This window comes from Pagrus major, chromosome 4 (genome assembly GCF_040436345.1).
Source record: "Pagrus major chromosome 4, Pma_NU_1.0".
NCBI lineage: Eukaryota > Metazoa > Chordata > Actinopteri > Spariformes > Sparidae > Pagrus > Pagrus major.
In genome coordinates, this window is record NC_133218.1 from 29,031,247 (window position 1) to 29,050,932 (window position 19,686).

A 19,686-nucleotide genomic window follows, 5' to 3' on the forward strand; every position below is an offset into this window, starting at 1 on the left:
CATCCCACCACACAGCAGCTCTTAGGCTTTTTGTCTGTTGTTTGCTAGCAGGCTGAAATGACAAGGAGATGTAGCACTTATCCAGAAAGGACCCAAACTCAACACACACCAAAATCCAAAAGTGCAAACAATAAAAAGGCAGGCTACAAAAAAACGGCAACAACACAGGCTTAAATACAAAAACTGAATTTAAAAAACTGGATGAGGCGGAGAGACGCCGGGGACACGGCCGTGCTAACAAGGCTGATGTGAGTAAGGTGTGTGGGGGGGGGGGGATCAGGCTGGGGAAGAGCACAGGAACACAGGAGGGGAACCAGAACACTGGGAACACAGCTGAGCAGGAAGTAGAAAGTGACAACAAGACACAAGAGGATAGAACTATGAAATAAAACAGGAAATCAACAAACCAAAACACTAGCTACTGTAAGCTCATTAGTTCTGCATCTGAAGTGCACTAAGAAAAACGATGGATAGCGTGATAATTTTAATTTAAAACAACATTCCTGCATGTTCATCTGACTAATGCATTTACGTGGATGGCTCTTTGGATAATGTAGTCATTGAAAAAAATGATGGTTTTGTTGTTTCAGTTTGTCGGTCCCACTCGGACTTTCCCACAGGATATAAAGGCTGAGTTGCTGTCTCCACAGTTCACCATAAATTAGGTTAAATTACACTGGATGAAACTTTAATGATCCCTATGGGGATATTAGGTCATCGCAGCAAGAGAGGAAAAGGATGTAGATAATACAAGGACATAGAGAGTACTGAGGATGATACAACAGACAAATGTGTTGAAAATAATGCAGCAAATCAATAAAAACAGAGAATCTGACCATGTTTTCATAGAACACCTGTATGTGAGATTGTACTCATCAGTGTGGGACTTTGATGAATGTGATATCAGATTTCTCCAGAAAGACTGGATAAAGAAAAACACTTACACACTTATTCTGTCACTCTCACTCTTCCTCTTTCTCAGACGGCAGCACTTACCCACATCCTCTCTTCCACTGCTCTTAGAAAAAGGTAAAAGCTGCAACATTCATCTTCATTACAACACAAACGCCATTTCCCCGGCATCCACCTCACTCATCTGTCATTCTTACATTTATTTTATTTTTCCATCCTTTTTCCAACCACATGCCACAGGCAGCTGATGTAGAAAATGCGCATGAGATTTCAGGTTTGTGTGATGGTAATGGAAAAAGAGAACATGCTGTGTATGTGTGTGGTCCTGCCTGCTTTTATCAGGTGGCTAGACACAATCTGTAAAACAATCTAAATGCGTACTGCAGTAGAGTGGAGGAAGAGAGGGAGAGACACACAAAAGTAAGTGAGTGAGTGAGTGAGTGTTTATTTATTCTACATTACAGATTCACAAAACCAGAGGACACAGAAAACAGTCAGGAAAAGTAGACAACGCACATTAGGAAATGAAATGTCAGGAGAGTAGAGAAAGTAAATTATATATTTTATATTATTATATTATATCAATTATATTTTAATATATATTATATCTACAGTATATATAGTGAGAGCAAAATTGAGGCTGAGAAGAGTGAAATTGAATTTATGATGCTCCACATCAGCATGCATAAAGTATATTGTATAATCAAATCAGAAACAGCCCGAGGACATGAAAAGACAAACAGTAAAAGAGAAAACAATGACAGGAAGAAATGTAGTTTTATGTACATTCACTTTGCAGTACGGATGACTTTATGGAATATTAAAGATAGATGCTCCTGATGAGCAGGTCAAGAGCAAATCTGTGTTCAGCCGAGGGGATCCAGGGATCAAATCACCGACCCTCAGAGTAATGGACGACCCGTTCTCCCCCCTGAGCCACAGCCACCACTGCTTTCTAGTGAAGGAACTCAAGGGGACCTTCGCTGGATTAATTAATGGATCTCACGTTCTTTTTGGCTTGTCAACTTCTATTTTAGCTGATGAGATGAGAGACACTTAACTAGACTGTTATATGTGCACCGCTGGCTGCTGAGCCGCTGGGCGGTCAGAGTACTCAGCTGATTCAGAACTGCACTGCAAAGTGTTGGTTCATAGTAGACAGTATTTTCATTAAAGTATCAAAAACATCGAGGCAAAGATATCATCTTTTTATTCCTTGCCAAAAACTGGCGCCTAAGTTACCCATAATGCAACTCGGCTGCCGACAGTTAACTTCTTTGTGCAGCCCTGTCTGGAGCCACAACTGGCTTTCTTTATGCATATTTTTCCACAAATGCAGTAGTGCCTGTAAACACACTGATGTATAAAATTGGTGGAGTTCCCCTTTAAGGGTCATGCTCAGGGGCACCACAGTTGTGGTAGCCAGATAAGGGTGGGGCAAGCGCTGCTCTTTCACATTCCCCACCCAGATTTATCCTGCAGGGAATTGAACTGGCGACCTTCTGGTCACAAGCTTCTCTAACCTTTAGACCATGACTGCAGCCTAATTAATCCTAAAGGATATCCAGCTAAGTCTGACCGTGTTTGGCACAACAAACGGAAACACTGTAAATGAGGAAAGCTAATCTAACCATTGTTGAAATTAGTACACACGCACTCACTCACACTGCATAAACCTGTTTTCAATTAGCTGCTTGAAGGACAGAGTGAGGGCAAAGAGACAATGTTAGGTTTGTTTTCTCATGCCAGAGAGAGACGAGGAGTGAGAGAGAGAGACCATTCTTGTCTACACATCACCAAGATATAAGCCAAAAAATACATGAACAGTTTATATAGACCTGATTATACCTGATTTGTCTTTACAGTTTCTCTCAATAAAGGTAAGCAATGTCAAATGTGACACAGTTCAGTGTGTTACAAAGGGACTGATTTAGTTTCTGTGTTGTTTCTTTGAGCAAATTAGGCTTTGGCTTTGAAGCCTTGACCTTTAGTTTACATTCACCAGCACCTTGGTCTGTTACTGATCCCAGGACATCAACATCTGTCAACCAGCTGGATCCTTAACTAGCTCTAATAGAGCATTTGTCTGAAAATGCGGACTAACATTTCCACCTCTACTAAGCCACTAACATCTGTAGACCCTTATGATGTGTTTAATACTATGTGCTCTTTCCTGTGTTAGTACTTGTTTGCTGAATCCATTTGAGAGGGTCTGTGGCCTTCACTGACTCACTGATCCCAGTAAGGTACCTGAGAGATTCACCCTCGGCCCGTTATAATCCGTCTTCCCTGTTCTGACTGAATCAGCAGTTTCCATTTGTCCCAGGCTTCTTGTGGGACTAAAAAGAAAAGTCCTAATAAATATAAAATATAGAGGCTGTCACCTCTTAGATTGCTGACCCAGCAGGATTTTAATGTCAGCTACACTGGAGGCAGACAAGTTGCTTCTGCTCTGTCTGCCTCTGCGTCTTGCCTTCCTTCTCTGGCGCTTGTTGTACTACGTCTGAAGTTAACTTTAATGGGGATTTTACTCATTAAAAATAATTAAATCACATAGGAACATGCTAGTGTTGCTGTTGGTAGTGTTTCTCAAGATTAAGACTACATTTCTCATGGAACCAACTCATTATTGGTGCTGAGTTTCAATTTAAAGACCACCTCTGATGAAAATCAAGTTTTAACCTTGTGAACCGTCCATATGGTGTTTTTAATATGACAAAAGACATACGAGCAAAATAAGCAGCCAGTGTCGTGGCTGAGCATCTCTGCTGTGGAACTGCAGTGTACCAATGACCATATCAGAAAACACTGATTCACTGAAAGGGCGAGGGCTTTATATGTCAAACCAAAGGAACCAATCCTGTCAACGTGTGGGGTCGGGCATTACATTTCATTAGCGTAACACTGCTGGGAATCTAGTGGTATCGAGGAGAAGTCCGATGTGCCAGCTAATTATCTGCATTTTGCAAACTTAGTTTGCCTTCTTTCAAAAAATGGTAGAGATATGTTTGTTTTTCAGCTGCAAACTTTGAAAAAGAAATAGTGAGCATTCATTTGTGACCAAAGGCTCTGAAAAATCATGAGAAATGGCTGCAGTTTATTTGGAAAAACATGATGTCCGAGCAAAACTTCGAGTACTTTCCTTCTACTTTCCTTCTACTACTTTTCAAGAGACGGGGTGCCCCCAGAAATATTTTATAGGGGGGGCAGAAGGGGCTACTAGGTGGTCAAAATTGGCTGGCTGGCTCTTCCATCCATTTCTCCTGGGGACACAGCAAGCATGAGCCAACATGTTGGTCTGCAGGAGGGCAAAACATTTTTTCATGTGTTGACTGGCAACTTAGCTAATGTTACCCTGCCTAGTTACAAAGGTCAAATGTTGAATGCTGACAGGGCATTTTATATTGCTTAGGGATGATGGTGAAGAAAGTTATGTCGTATGTAAGCACAACCACCAGTGTTTTATGTCAGCAGTCGCTCCTCGCATGTTTGTTTCCTCTTCGCTGAAGAACTTGAACACGTTGGAAGAGATTTCTCATTTGGCCGGATTAAATCATCTGCCTTTGTAAGACCTTCTGAAAGCTCCTCTGATGCCAGAACATCAATAGCAGTCTCTTATGTTTTTTTGCTGTATAGCAGTAAAGCAGATCTCCAACAAGAAGCACTGCAGTGTAGCGGTTGCTCGTCATCTCAGCAATGCGTCTGTATTCACTGATGTCTCTATAATAATATGTCTCTTATTCTTATCCTCTTACTCTAAACTCATCTCTACACCTCTCTGCCCACATCTCTCTATATTTTACTCTAATTTCTCTTCATTTTCTCCTTTCTACTTCCATTCCCATTTTTTGATCATCTCTCTCCACTCAGCTCCTCCCCTTTCTCTTCCTCTCTCAGGGGTGAGTCTAAACGAGGGTGATTTATTATCCTGCTCTGTTTTCTCCTTTCCTGCTGAAACCCCATTACTGTCAGAGTCACAGCACGAACACTCAGAATCACTAACACCCACCAACACCAGATACTAACTCAAATACAGAGCACAGAAACACAGCACAGAGAGACTTTCATTACACACACCTGCAATCATGGACCCAGCATTTGTACACACAGGACACTCAGAAACACACTCTTGCACACTGATATAGATGCTGTATGTAGACATATTCACACACAAATACAAGCAGCATCTTCTTTTCAGGGTAAATATGGTCAAAAATGGATGAATGTTGCAGACCAACTCCAGGAAACAACTTACGCATGTTAGATTGAAATTTAAAAAAAGGACTCCTTCTTTCCACTTCCCGCATTGACGGGCGAGAATAACATAACATGCCTAATTTATTTCTGACCAGCAGGACAAGATAACGCAACCGTTCCAGAGATTGTACAAAGTAATTTCCACCTACGACTCCATATCTCTGTATCTGATTCAAGTCATGGGCTGAATAGGGAGAGATCTGGAGGTGCAAGATAGACGAGGGAGTGAATACGAAACAGACAAAGTGTGAGAAAGACGGGAGAAATAATAGGGAAGAAGGAAAGAAAGAGGCATGAGAAATAAGTAGAGAGGGTGTGTGTGCGTGTGTGTGTGTGTATGTGTATGTGTGTGTGTGAGAGAGAGAGTGAATAAGGGTGAAAGAGTGAAGGGGTACTGAGGGTGTGTGACATAGAATCCCCAGAGTCTTAATTATCACTGTATGAATTATTACATCTGTAGAACACGTACACACATGTTAACACACACACATGCACACACACACACACACACACACACACACACACACACACACACACCTCTGGATCTCCCCCGGAGTCTCAGCTCTCCTGCCTCCCTCCATACACCTCTAGACCACACGTCACCTGAGGCGTTTTCTCCCTCCCACCATCTTCCTCTCTTGTCGCTCCTTCTCTTCCTGTCTCCTCCTTAAGAAACACTTCTATTATCTTCATTTTCACTTTGCATCGCCTCAACAAAATACTTTATGTCCTGACTCGATTCCAGTAGGAGAGGATATTTTGCTTCTCTCTTGATAAGAGATGGTTATCAAATCCAAGAAGTCGATTATTGTGTCCTCACGGGGAGCTCTTTTGGGGGAAAATAAACTTCACAGCCTCTCTTTGCAATTTGAGATTATAATTGACACCCGCAAGCGATACTAAGTGGCTCAAATGAAATACAATAAATGTTGTATAAAGCACTCCAGACTATGAGGCAGAGTTTGTCCTTGACGGTCTGGACATGATGTCTGGTTCTTTTAGAGCGGGGCTTTTCAAAGTCCGACACTGTGGGCCGCCGTCTAACTTTGATTTGGGCGATCATCATAATACTTTTTTCCTCATTTCTGTACATTTTTTCAACTGGGACCATTAAAAGTATGCTGAATTAGCAATTAACAGTTAACTGTTTGTGTTATATATACGGATGTAAAAATAACTATCGCTGGATTATTATGATACAGAGAACAACTTAAAAACGTGACAATTCTCTGGCAAGTTCTGGAGTTCAAAGAAGCATTTTTTTCAAAGATTTCTAAGCAGATACATGGATGTATATTCATAATAAACACTGGAGTGTGTTAAGATAAGACTGAGTTATGACTCAAAGAAGGAGTTTTGGCACAAATTGTGGCAATCAAGCACTAAGGGTTTTAAAGAACCTTGATTTACTTTCACTTAAATCCCTCTCTCCATGCCTCACAATTTGAAAACCTCAACTTTCGTTCATATTGAGGCCTCACACTCCTATTCACCAAGTAAACAAGCTTAGCTTTTTTTGTGAGTATTGTAGATTTCCCAAAACTGTCCACCATTTGTGACATTTCTTGTTTTGCCATCACAATTGGACAGTTATCTTTATCACATGGAGGAAACGCTGCAGTTCCAAAAGTAAGTTCATTTTGCTACTCAACCCATACTGTGGATACTTTCTCTGTTCCAGAAGTTTCATGTTTTTCTCTCTGTAACAAGTGATAGTTGGGTTTTATATTCAAATAGTCTGAAGAACGTGTCGACAGGGGCATCTTTTGACAAGAGGGGAATTTGAAGCTAAACTAAATAGCCTCCGACAGCCACGCGAATAATTACTGGCTGCACCTGTTTGGATGAATGCCACTCGTGGGCCGTTGCTCCGGGATTTTAAACTGATCCAACAGCAGCTCGTTTGGGAACTTTCTCTTAAATTACTTAAAATAGCTCAGTGAAATGTGTGTCTGAAGTCATATTAGGTGAGAAATAAACCACAAGTTGCTGAATCTGTCTTAATATTAATTTGACAGTCGTTGGTCGGCGCTGCGAGTGGGCAATGTGACGCCCCGTCTCTCCAAACACAACGTGACCCTACCAGAATGCATTGCACAGCTGCTTGCATAGACTATAAATAACTATATAATAATATAAATGGGAAGCTTGTCTACCTTGAAGCCTTTGTTGTAAGATGTGTCCTTGTCTTATTAAGGACACACGGACATGCCCACATGGCAACTCACAGACACACACTTTGCCTCGGGTAGATGCAGCAAAGCCTAGTCTGACTTTGTATAAGTTGAGGAGAGGAGAAAGGAGTTGGAGAAAGTGGAGAGCAAAAGAGAAATAATGGAAGCAATTAAATGTACACAGAGAGGAGAAGAGAGGAGCCTGTATGTTAATGAAGAAACACATTATCTCAGAAGGCAGGTATTGTTAGTGGCTACCAAAGAAGGTCACACTGCAGTAGGTTTCTGTGGCAATATATGTATATAATATATCCTTGTGTGGGAAATAACTATACAGTTTTTCAGGTGTGACTGCAAGGCACACACATACACACTGACACACACAAACATGTACAGGTAGCTTACCTGGTACGGATAGAGTGTAACTCCTCCATTAGTTCTGTTCTGGTGCTGATGGGCCTGCAGAGCTGCTGTGCTCAGTACTGCTCCACTCCCGTTATTACTGCTGTTAGCACCATTATTGCCAGGGCTGCTTACTCCAGTCACTGGTTGCTGTTGGGCACCAGCTTTTCCTGAACTGGGCGACCCATTCCTCCTGTCCACCCCACCTCCCAGCCCCAGGGAGCTGGGCTTGGACCCCAGTCTGTGCCCTGGGCCTTGAGGTTGTGCATTTGTGGCAGCACCGCTTGACGTTTGCCCCACTGAGGGACTCCCATGGCCGGTGTTGGATGGTCCATGGCTCGGGCTGGGTGTTGGGGTCTGGCTGGGGCTTGGGGAAGGCGACTGGGAGGACTGGTGAGGAGGATGTGAAATGGCGGCAGCAGCTGAGGAGGAAGAGGAAGGAAGGAAAGGCGGAGGCCACTCTCGAGAACCAGCTCCAGATGCTCCCATTGGACCCGGAGGTCCTTGAGATCCATATCGTCCGATCAGGGCTGTCGGGGAAGAAGTGGGAGACAAATCCCACTGGTCGAGAGTCAGGACCATGCGCACAGCTTCCTGTTTGAGCTGAGTGAGGTGAGTGGCGCAGACATCACAGCGACTGTCGCGTTCGTTCCATGCCCGGCGGGAACTGTTTGGCACCTGGAGCTTATCATGAAGGAGGAGAGAGAAGGACGGATCCTGGAGGGAGAGAGAGGGAGAGAAATGGGATTAGGTTTGGTGTCTGGAGGAATAAACAGGAGCTAAATGAAGCAGGAACAGCATGTCTGGAGCTGGACTTGAGAATGTAACTGAGGAAAAACTTGGAGGAGAGGAGACGAGAAGAAATGATAAGCGTGTTGCACAAATCATGACTATGAATATTTATAGAAAAGCCAAGAAATATTGTAGCCTGGGGGAAGATGTGTAGAGAGGCATGCACACCAAGAGAAGGATATGTAAAAGCAAGCACACACACGCACGCACACACTAATACCAAAGGTCTAAAGGGTAAGAGTGTCACAAAAGCTGGCAGCAAGGAGAGTCCTCTAATACAGAAAATGACAGCCTCTTGCCTCCAGCCTTCCCCTCCCTTCTCTCATTGTCAGCATGAATTTTGCTAGCGAGCAGCTTGACATTATGTTCACCTTTGTATCATCTGTAAAGCATCTTGGTGCAATAAATACTGAAAATAATAGAGAGAAAACTTTCCCCATACAAGAGGTTACTTTCAATTTCTCGCAATGAGAAATTACCAGATTTTATTTCCCATAAAAAGGTAATAAAATCTACACGTTGGAGAGGGAGCAGCACAGACATGCTTCACAAAGGAGTTCAAAATATCAAGGTGTGAGTCTTTGTAAATGTCAGACACACATTAAATCATATCCTCGTTGTAATAATTACATGTATTGACATCTAAGCAAACTGAAACAGCGCTCAACAAGTTAACACTCCTTGACAATTTGAGTATTTTCATCTTCTCAATTTAAAACCCATTTTTCTATTCTTCTGGAGCCGAATTGGTGAGGCATACCACTAAGTGCTAAAAACAACAAAAACAAAACACCACATTGGTTTCAGACATGGGCTCTCTTTAAGCGCAATGACAAGTTCAAGGCAGTAGATCTCGAGCGCACAGACTGTGTGGGCGTCTTTAAGCACACTTGCTATTTTGGTTCATGTTTGTGCAGCGGCGGAAAGTGCAAAAGGGCTCTGTGAAGTGGAATATAAATCTGGTCTCAGCACTGTGAAAGAACTGAGCCTATAACAGTGATGCATGACTACAACAGCTCAACAGCTAAAGAAGCGACTTCTCCAGGAAATCCAGTTGTTGTCTGGACAACAATACCTGGTCACCTTGTGTCGTGAAATGTGACAACACAGCGATCGCACCGTTATGCATTTAAAGAGTAAAACGAGAAACTGGTGCTCTGCTTGCGTTCATAAACATTTCATGATCAACTTTAATAAGGCTCAGGATTCAGAGGTTGTTCAAGAATATCTTTACTTGTGTTAACCACAAATGCAATGTGTTTGCCTTTTCTTTCCTTGTGTTGGTCCACTGTATGTTTTTTTTTCCTCTCTTCACCCTGCATTGTGACTGTGTGTGCATGCGTGTGTGTGAACAATCAGAGTGTGCTTTCTTGAACGCGGAAATCCGGATATTTGTCCAATTTGTTTGCGCAGTTATCTGTGCCTGTGTGCATGAGTGAATGTGCGCGTACAGGTATGTGTTATGTGTGTGTGTACATGTGCACGTGTTTTTCCCAGACTAATTGGAGCCACTCGCAAAGAGCAAATCCACTCTAAATCTCCTGCCATGACTCTCTGGTCCAAATATCAAAGTTAACAAGCAAAACACACGCACACCCCGATACAGATCTGTGTCTAAACCTCGTTTGACCCCGCTGAAAATATCCTTTCTAATTTTATCCAAACTATTAAGCACGTTATCTGAGAAAAGGTTATTAAATAGAAACAGTTTTTCCTTATAAAAGTCTGGCTTCACTCAAGGTCCTGTCTTGATGGTGGGATTAAATCGGCCGAGCGTGACGTTGTGAGCTAATTGTTAGCTAAGTGTAGGTGTATTGTCAGTGTATTATCAGAGAGTGTACGTCTGCTCCGGAGCCCTTTACTTCAACAAAACATCTGTGGTAGGTGGTGCCAACTCACTTAATAACTGTAATTACCTTCCCACTTACATCAAGCCCACCTCTTCCGTAACACTAAAGTCAGGTATCTGTGTAGGCCGTCAGCCTTTTCTGCACAAGTGATAGTTACAGCAAACTGGGTGTATGGTCACATGTATAAACCATCCCATGCTAATCTAACCTTTTCTGAACATGTGCCATCTCCACAAGAATGAAATGTGGTACTTATCTAATGTTAATCGGTGCACATTCATCCACACAGATGACATGAATGATGAATCTTTTCTCTGAACCAGCTTTTTCCTGAATGACTGCTATTGCCAACTGCATCTGCATCTCAAAACAGAGCCACTACAATCACATTCACTATTCTCACAAAAAAACTGAGTAAAAATGTTATCCTGGTTAATATCCCACATTTGCAGCTGCATTTTCTATCCGGTTGACTTCACAACAGAAGCAGAACAACGTAAAGTTTAACCACTAATGTGTGATGTCGTGTCAGAATAATAAGCGCACAAAAACAATCACTAATTAATTACACATGTTGATCCAAACTAAGGTTGTCAAAAGCATCAACACGTTTTGGATACCACATGTTTAAAACAACAAAATCTCTGTTAATTATACACTGGATAGTATGGAAAGTACCAAAGCTATAAAAAAACATGGCTGTACAGATGAAACGAGGTCGGAGAAATTCAACTGGTCCTCGACATGTGGCTGTTACAGCATTCTCTCCTGCATCGAATCAACCACATGACTGGAGGCACAAGCAGGCAGCACAGCACGAGAGGATGTCTGAACAGCCACCAAGCAACCTGTCACTGTTAAGCAAGCGTGCAGTTGTAGACCTTTCCACACAGCGGCCGTTTTCCTCTAAAGTCACGCCCTGGGTGGGAAATCTGAATGCTGGGGTCATGTAATGCTGCTGTGATCCAGGTTGCAAGTTGCATAAATGTAGGTCACCTGACAAATCGTTTTAGATGAGCAGCTGAAAGATGATCTGTCGTGGTAACGAAAGAGTATCGTTTTTGTACTAGCATTGTATCGAAGTTTAAAATTCTGCTATGATGACATAATTAATCCAAAACAGCAACAGCATCACTCTTATTATCACACTTTTATTTGAATATCTCAGTACAACATGCCAGGGAGGAGGCTGTGCATGTACAGTATTAATCAAAGTGATGGGTAGGCACTCCGTGTTAAGTGAAGCTTAATCAATACGCGAGTTATGGAGATGCAGCATTTGTATGTGTGCCCAATCAATACTCATGTGATGGGCACAGGTTATCTATCAGCAGATTTAGACAATCGGACATTAACATAGAGAGATGGATGATTGACGGAGAAGGAAAAAATGGAGGGATGTGGGTAAACAATGAGTGACTGAGTGAATGAGGTAGTGCAGCATGTATATATATATAAGAACAGGCAGCTTTTTTGCTAACTTAAATGGTTATTTATCCTATTCTACATTGACAAAACAGCTTTACAACTATCAAAACAATAATATATTTAAGTTTTCACCAAAAGTCTTCCCTAACTGTGGATTGCCTGGATCTGTGTGTGTGTGGTCAGCCTCCTTGGTGGCCTATATACTAATGTAATGAGAGCCTGTTAGCAAAAAAAACAGAGTGAATGTAACACACTGTCTGGTACACACAAATATGCCTCTATTACCTTTCCTCAATCAATACACTGTCTGTGTGTGTGTGTGTGTGTGTGTGTGTGTCTGTGTGTGTGTGTGAATGTGTGTCCTCTCAAAGCAACATTTCATCTAATAGCAAAATGCGACCTCTCAATGTGAGAGCTGCCCGCCAGGCTAAGTCAACAAACCACAAGACCACAAGATACACACACACTCATGCACACATGCATGGCAGGAGCTCCTTGGCGAGCATCTGAGCAGTGTGTGTTAGTGTGTGTGTGTCTGTGTGTGTGTGTGTGTATGGATAAAGGCTACCTTGTTACTCAGGCAAACTAAGTAGCATGGCGAATAGGACGGTGTTTTGAAACACATACATACTGTACACACATGCAGGCAGGCGTGCACACACATATTCCTGGTTGGCATGAGATGCTACACACACACGCTCCAGGCTACATAATAAGGCGCTAGTGTCTCTCTCTCTCTCTCTCTCTCTCTCTGGCCCTCTCTCTCTCTCCCCCCCCCACACACACACACACACAATCCAAACATGTTTTCAGATTGACACGCATTAGACGAGGCCGACTGGAGGAAAGGGAGCTGAGGTGGAGGCAGATTTAAAATACAGTTGACTATTCATGACTGCATTTATTCAATTTTTCACTGTATGTTCAATAATCCTGCTTAGCCACAGGGTTATGACACATTTTCTGCTAGGTAGAAAAATTTTGTATTTTCACATAAGACTGACTGAATTTGTTGCATACGGTACACTTCAGCTTTTAGATGTATTTTATGTTGGATCAGGTGTTTCCTCAGGTTAGACATGTTGCCCTCGTCACCGTTGTATCTTTCAGGACCCAACCCTAGTAACAGAGCCCCAAAAGTCCTACTGAAAAACTGAGGGAACAGCCAAAACATTCACTTTGGAGTCGTCAAAGGAAAGAAACCAAGTGCGAACAAGCACCAACAAGTACTATACAACAACATTATAAATTCTGTGTAAAGGGCCACTCAGCGGTTGTGTCTAAGGCTTTGTTTCTGTTCGTTTTAGGGGTGGCTTAAATGTAGCTCTCATTTGTGCTTGAGAACAATGTATTTAGCTAATTTGCTGTTGGCTTTAATTGAGTGTACCTCCGCTGTGAATCATCTATTGTTGAGATACGGGCGAATTTACTTCTAGTTATTGTGCTGTTGGCTTTGAGTGTTTCTGTGCTTTAAATCCTGTAGAGGAACAGGTGAATTTAGTTATTGTGCTGCTGGCTGCCAGTTAGTTCACCTGCCCTGGATGGTGTCCATGCCCAGTGGCCCATTGTCTCATAATCCACCTATGGACAAGTGCTGCAGCGTGTGTAAACCAATGCACACGCTGACCCGCAAGACGGAAGCAGTATGTTTAGTCATATTATGGTAGAAACATGGAACAGCTGTAACACAGAAAGGTGAATGGGTGACAAGTGCACTGTGCTGCCAAAGAGATGTTGTGGATTTTTCAGCAACGTTCAGTGAAGAGTTCTGTAAAAAGTATTAAAAGTTTGCAACCAGTGCAAGAGAGCAGAGTCTAATTTTAATGACTGTCCATGTCAAATTTGTTTGAAAGAGATAAAAAATAAACCACAGTGAGGAAACTGTGAAGCTATCCTTCAATCAATGCCAAATAGAAGTCCTGCTTTTCCTGTTTGGAAAGACTTGGACGAGTCAGATCCCTGCCAAAAATTTGTGGAAAAAGGAACATTTAATCTCCCTTGGCCTCTTCCGACCCCCCTGTATCTCCCTGTGACACACACTCAAACCAACTGGCACAGCAGACAGGCAGCCAAAGGAGCAATAAAGTGGACACGGTGTACGGTCCTTGAGATGAGGGCTTGGTTGTTCCAAATTAGCTGAGATTTGGGGATCAGCCAAGCTGCCAGATTGAAAAAAAAAATTAGAAAAGGAGAGCCGTGTTTTGAAGAAGAGAGCGTGAGGGGGGTCTGAGAGAGAGAGATGGAGTTTTTGCTAAGACTCGGCATGAACACTTCTTGAATACACACACACATCCATGTAACATCATTAACACTTTCGCACAGGGTATGTGTAGCATGCACACAAACACACACACACACCCACACACACACACACACACACAGACACACAGACACCCTCTTTCTCTCTCTGCGCCCTCTCTTTGACCCCATTTCGGATTTTTTCTTCCCACTAATGCTTCCTTTTTGTTATTTCCAGCTCATCTTTCAGTAGAAGAGCACAACTTTGAGTTTGTTTACATTCCCCTCGGCCAAACACACAAACACACACACACACTCTTTCTCCCATTAGCGTGGTTTTATGTTGCCAGACGAGCTAGAGTCCAGTCCAGGAAAAACAATCTTAAGAAGTTTCATGTGGAAATCTAAATGTAAGCAATTTTATTTTCCAAGTCTTTCACAGTATCACATTTACACTCGTGTTATTAGTATTATTACACCATTATACTAAGATTGCGGTTAAATAACAGCGTCTCGTTGTGAGCCTTTATATTTCCTCCCTCTTCCTCCGTCTGTCATCGCATCTCTCCTCCGGGCTTCTCCTCACCTCTGAGTTCATCAGTATTCTGTGAGTGACTCAATCTCTCTCAGCAGCACAGATAGTCTATGAGTGTGTGTGATTCATTTCCTCCTACAGGGGCAGACGAACACCGCCTCAGCTCTACTGGGCAAAGGATGGAGTGAGTGACAGAACGGAGAGAAAGGAGAGAGACAGAGACGACGTCCAAGCTAACTGAACAGTGACCTCAGCGACTCTTAGTGTACTGCCAATCAGTGTGTAGCTGTGACTGTGTGTGTGTGTGTGTGTGTGGGTGTAGACTGAACACAGAAGGATGCTATTACTGAGATGTGATAAGAAAAGACAGCTCAGTCCTGTTGGTCCCTTACTGTGTGTGTGTGTGTGTGTGTGTGTGTGTGTGTGTGTGTGTGTGTGTGTGTGTGTGTGAGCACACTGGAGGTAAAGGGTTCAGGAGAATGTGCTGTTGGACCCAACAAGACACACACACACGCACACACACACACACAGACAAACACACACTCTGTCCACAAGCCGACATTTTGACACTGAGCTGTGTGATTGCTACGCACCTCCATTTAAATCATCCCTGTTTTTTAAACCTTTGTCATTCCCTGTTTTGACTTCTACTATATTTAGCACCAGATGATCGCACGACACTCCAAAATAAGAAAAAAGAAAGAAGATGGCAGATCAGAGAGAAAGGAAAGACGGTGACAGACGACGGCCTAATTCTTCGACAAAAACGGAGAAGGAAGGAGAGGAGAGGAGGAGCACGTTCTCAGTCAGTTAGTGCCAGAATGACACTGGTTTATGGGTGTGTGTGTGTGTGTGTGTGTGTGTGTGTGTAATCAGTTCCAGATGAGTGACCAAGGAAGGTAAACCTTTCCTCCTCCCCCCATACTCATTTACCTCCCCTCATCTCTCCCCCTTGTTCATTCCCCCACTATTTGATCCTGTACACACTCTGTAACACATACACACACCTACACACACACATACATTTCTCAGCAGGTCTGGGATCAGTGAATTCATGCAGAAGAGATGCAGACGGTCCCTTGCACCTGCTCTGACAGCGCGCACACAGGAGAAGGCAGGAGTGATTGTGTGACAGGATGATAAAAGAACGATGAAGAATGATAAAATGGAAAACCAGCAGAAAGACACTGTGAAGAAAATACTACAACTTGTGTGTGTTTGTGTGTATCCATCAAGTGTGTTGGTGGCCCATTATCGTACACATTGGTCTCATGATGGAGAATGATAGTGTGTGTCTGTGTGTGTGCATGCGAAGGAGTCTGGTGCAGGAGCAAGGTCAATAACATTGAGATTATAAATGATACACACACACACCAAACACATGGATGGGCACACATGTAGGATAAATGTTACGCTGACAGAGGTCGAACACAGGTCTCTCTCACTATCTCTACAAAACACACTCTGTCTGCAACTCTCAGTCTCTTATGTGGTGTTTGTTTCTCACATTCTCAGGACAGAGCTGTTTTTGATGCACTGAACATGTCCAGCCTTCACCTTCACGTGTGTAATATTCAGGGACAGATGTTATACTGTGAGCTGGAGACAAGTATGCACATCTGGGGTTGACTAGTTCGTTAAAAAGCTGCACACATTGGCTTTCATCTAGCAACCTGCCCAAAGCATTTTTAAGTAAAGCTATTGTTAAGGTAATAGAGCTGCTTCGCTTTCCCACATGTGATTTACTGCCACTCATTCAGTCAAATTGTCTTCAGCAGAGGAGATATTAAGCTGTCATCAGTGCATCGTTCACCTCAACCACCAGCCAAGTAGGGATAAAGCACAGTCAGAAATGACTCAATGTGTGAGGAATTACTTTTATTACTAACATGTTCAAAAACAGGAACCAGCGGTGAATGATTCTAAAAACATCAATATAACAGTATATGACACTAAAAGCATTACCACTTTATTGTGTTCATTATAAATGTCTGACCATGTTCAAATGGAAGGAGAGAGGCAGAAGAGGAAGAAGGAGAGTCAGGGAGAAAAAGACAAAAAGGAAGCTGAAGTATTGTGTGAAGAAGTATGAATGGAACAAAGCAAGTATGTTTATCATACGGGCACTTTCACACACCGACCGGATGCAGCGTGTCCAGATTTCAGGCTGAATACGCAATTTATTTGTTTACTTAATAAATAAACACCCAATTAACTCAGTGTGCGTATGGGAGTGAAAGCTAGCTAAGAGGCAGATTAGTGTTTTTGTAGCACGCAGCAGAAATAACCCAAAGCAGAAACAGCTCTTCAATAGCATGTTAGTGAGCATCTAGACTGGATTTTTCTCTTTGTTTCTTTCTTTTTCCCCTCGGTGACAAATAATTTAAGGACCTAGGTTTCCTTCTCTCTGTCTCTCGCTCATTTATTACCTGCACACACATACACCCCACTCTCTCTCTGAAGTACTGTATGTCTCCTTTAATCACCTTTTTAATTGGTCATTCTTTCACATGATCCATTAACGGTTGTAGGAGTTAGATTGGGTTGGACACAATGGTTACACACACACACACACACGCATACACACACGCATACACACACACACACACACACACTCACACACAATCACACACATGCACACACGCACGCTTGCATAAAGTCACTTGTTCATACATTTAGATGAACAGACACACACATGTGCACACAAACTCCCTTGTGATGTTGACACGCCATATTAATAACAAAGAAAAACGCATTAGAATGTTTGTGTTGCCATGGCAACGCAGAAATTAATTAGCACATACACACACACACACACAGCTAGCTAGCTATAGGGGATGTAAATTACCTGCTGTATTCTGTCTCACTGGAGACTTTAAGTGTGTTGGTGTGCACATATTTGTGTGTGAATGTTTGAGCAGCATGTGTGCACTGTATAATGCTGTGTGTGTTTGGGTGTGTGTGTGTCAGTAATAATACAGGTGCGAGTTGTGATAACATCCAAGAGATGTTTTAGCACCCACATGCACACCACTCTTTCTCTTGGTGCTTAAGTGTGAAGACACGCACATAACCATGTGGTTTCACACCACCACCATCACTTGTCCCTGGATTAAGAGGACTGTCTCCACCACTTGCTGAGGGGAAGTCCTTACTCTCAGCTGCAGTGAGTGCAGGACAGCAGGGTTGGATCCCCCACAGGACGAGACAGCGGCTCCACGTGCTTTGATGGTCTAAGTAGTCGTGTTAGCAACCTTTGAAGGTTACTTCTTTGAATGGCTGTGGGCAGGCGACTCTCACGAAGCAGGGTCAGTGCGAAGGTCTTTAAAAGAGAGACTTCAGAGAGACTTTGAACCACATCCTCAGACCATGCCGGTGACGTACTGCGGTCTGCAGCCTGCCAGAGGCTGCATTCATGCAACCACTGTTTGGGATTGACGACTATAATTAATTGCCTGTCTGGACGTTGCCATGGATTATCTTGGGTTAAGTGCTCATCAGCCATTCTGCTCCCAAAGTTGTGTTTTCCTCACTGCACACACATATACAAAAATAGCATTGCTTGATCAGTGTGTATGTGTGTAGCGGGACGTTAAACCCGATCAAAGACAGTACGGAGAACTGGAAACAGATGCTATGGACGGATTAGATCAGCTACACAAGGTCTCTCTCTGTCATGCTCTCATGCAAACGAAACAAGTATTTGTGCATGTTTCATGTATTCTTCATGCATATTTAAGAGAGTGTGTCTGTGGAGCTGCGTGTGTGTGTGTGTGTGTATATCTACTGTGTGGGCAATGCTGCCCTCCCATTAACAGCCTGAGCTACGAATCTTGCCCCAGCTTGTACAGTGTTAAGTCTACAGATGAGCCCTCTGCTACAACAGCCTGTTTTTTAAAAGCTGGCCATCTACATCAGTGCTCAGCTGTAAATGAAATAGTTGTTTAAATTAGTGCCTGTTTTTTTATGTGGAAGTTACTTGCTGGCGCCTGTTTTTAAATTATCTGACTACCCGTGGTGGTGCCTGACTGTAAATGAACTGCATATTAACTCTGAAGCCTGTTTTTAAATGAGTGCACTATCTGCATCAGAGCAGCAATGCAAATGAAGAATTTGCTACCAAAGCTATATGGGAAAATAATCTAGTTTAGCGTGTAAGGTAGCTGCCAATTAGCTGGTTGTCCTGCATCTGACAGACTTGGCTTCATTGCTAGTTCATTTAAGTGGGCCAGTAGTCTATGTAAATGCCTGTTTTCACATGGGGTATTTGCAGGAGGTGCAGGTGGCTCAGGGGGTTAATCCTGTAAAAACTCACAGTAAACATACAGCTCATTTGTTGCCATCATCTCTATACTCTACTCTTTACAGATACAGTTAACTTAATATCCAACTAAACATAAATGGGTCGGTTATTTAATATGAGTCTAATAGGGTCTGGACCTCTGAATATTCAGCATGGTGCTCTACTGTAAAAGGGTTGTCCATTTATGTCAGTGTCATGTCAGCTTCTAATTATTTCCAGTGAGAAATTTCATCACCAAGTTTTCGTATTCTCCGCACACTGAACCAAAAGATCCATACAGAAGGCAGAGTCAGTAGTGGCCTGTCCAACACACCGAGCTACAAAGCAAAGTTACTTTACAAGCTTTACTGACGACTGTGCTACACAGCATAAAAAATATACACACTCCACCTTGAATTCCTCCAATCAGAAACGAGCTACAGTAATTTCACTCACTCTGCACATGGTTAGTTCGATTGTCGTCTTGCTGACAAAGAAGGAGCCACATTTGAAACTTCCACAGCAAGTTATTAGCACATCACTTTGTTTTTGAGGTTAACCAAAAAATTACTTTTCTATCAGATGTACTGTTTTTGGATACTGGTCTGAGATAAAAATGTCAAGGAATCCAAACAAGTATTATTAGAATCACTAGAGAAATGTTTGGTAAGCTAAAAACTGAATCGGCTAACGTGTCAAAACGATAGCTACATAGATAGAGTTTCAGATATTGAAAATTAGCTGTCAGGCTAACTTGGAAAATATTATTAATATGCACTGTCCCTGTCAAATACAGTAAAAAAATATATTGCTATT

General features: G+C 42.6%; 1 protein-coding gene across 1 annotated transcript in view; it reads right to left on the reverse strand.

The window, feature by feature from the left end:
- Positions 1 to 19,686, reverse strand: part of kif26ba (kinesin family member 26Ba) — an 83,951-nt gene that overhangs the window by 49,233 nt on the left and 15,032 nt on the right. The window contains exon 3 of the mRNA XM_073463739.1: positions 7,749 to 8,462. Within this exon, the coding sequence (XP_073319840.1) occupies positions 7,749 to 8,462 (714 nt within the window). The remainder of the gene's footprint in view (positions 1 to 7,748; positions 8,463 to 19,686) is intronic.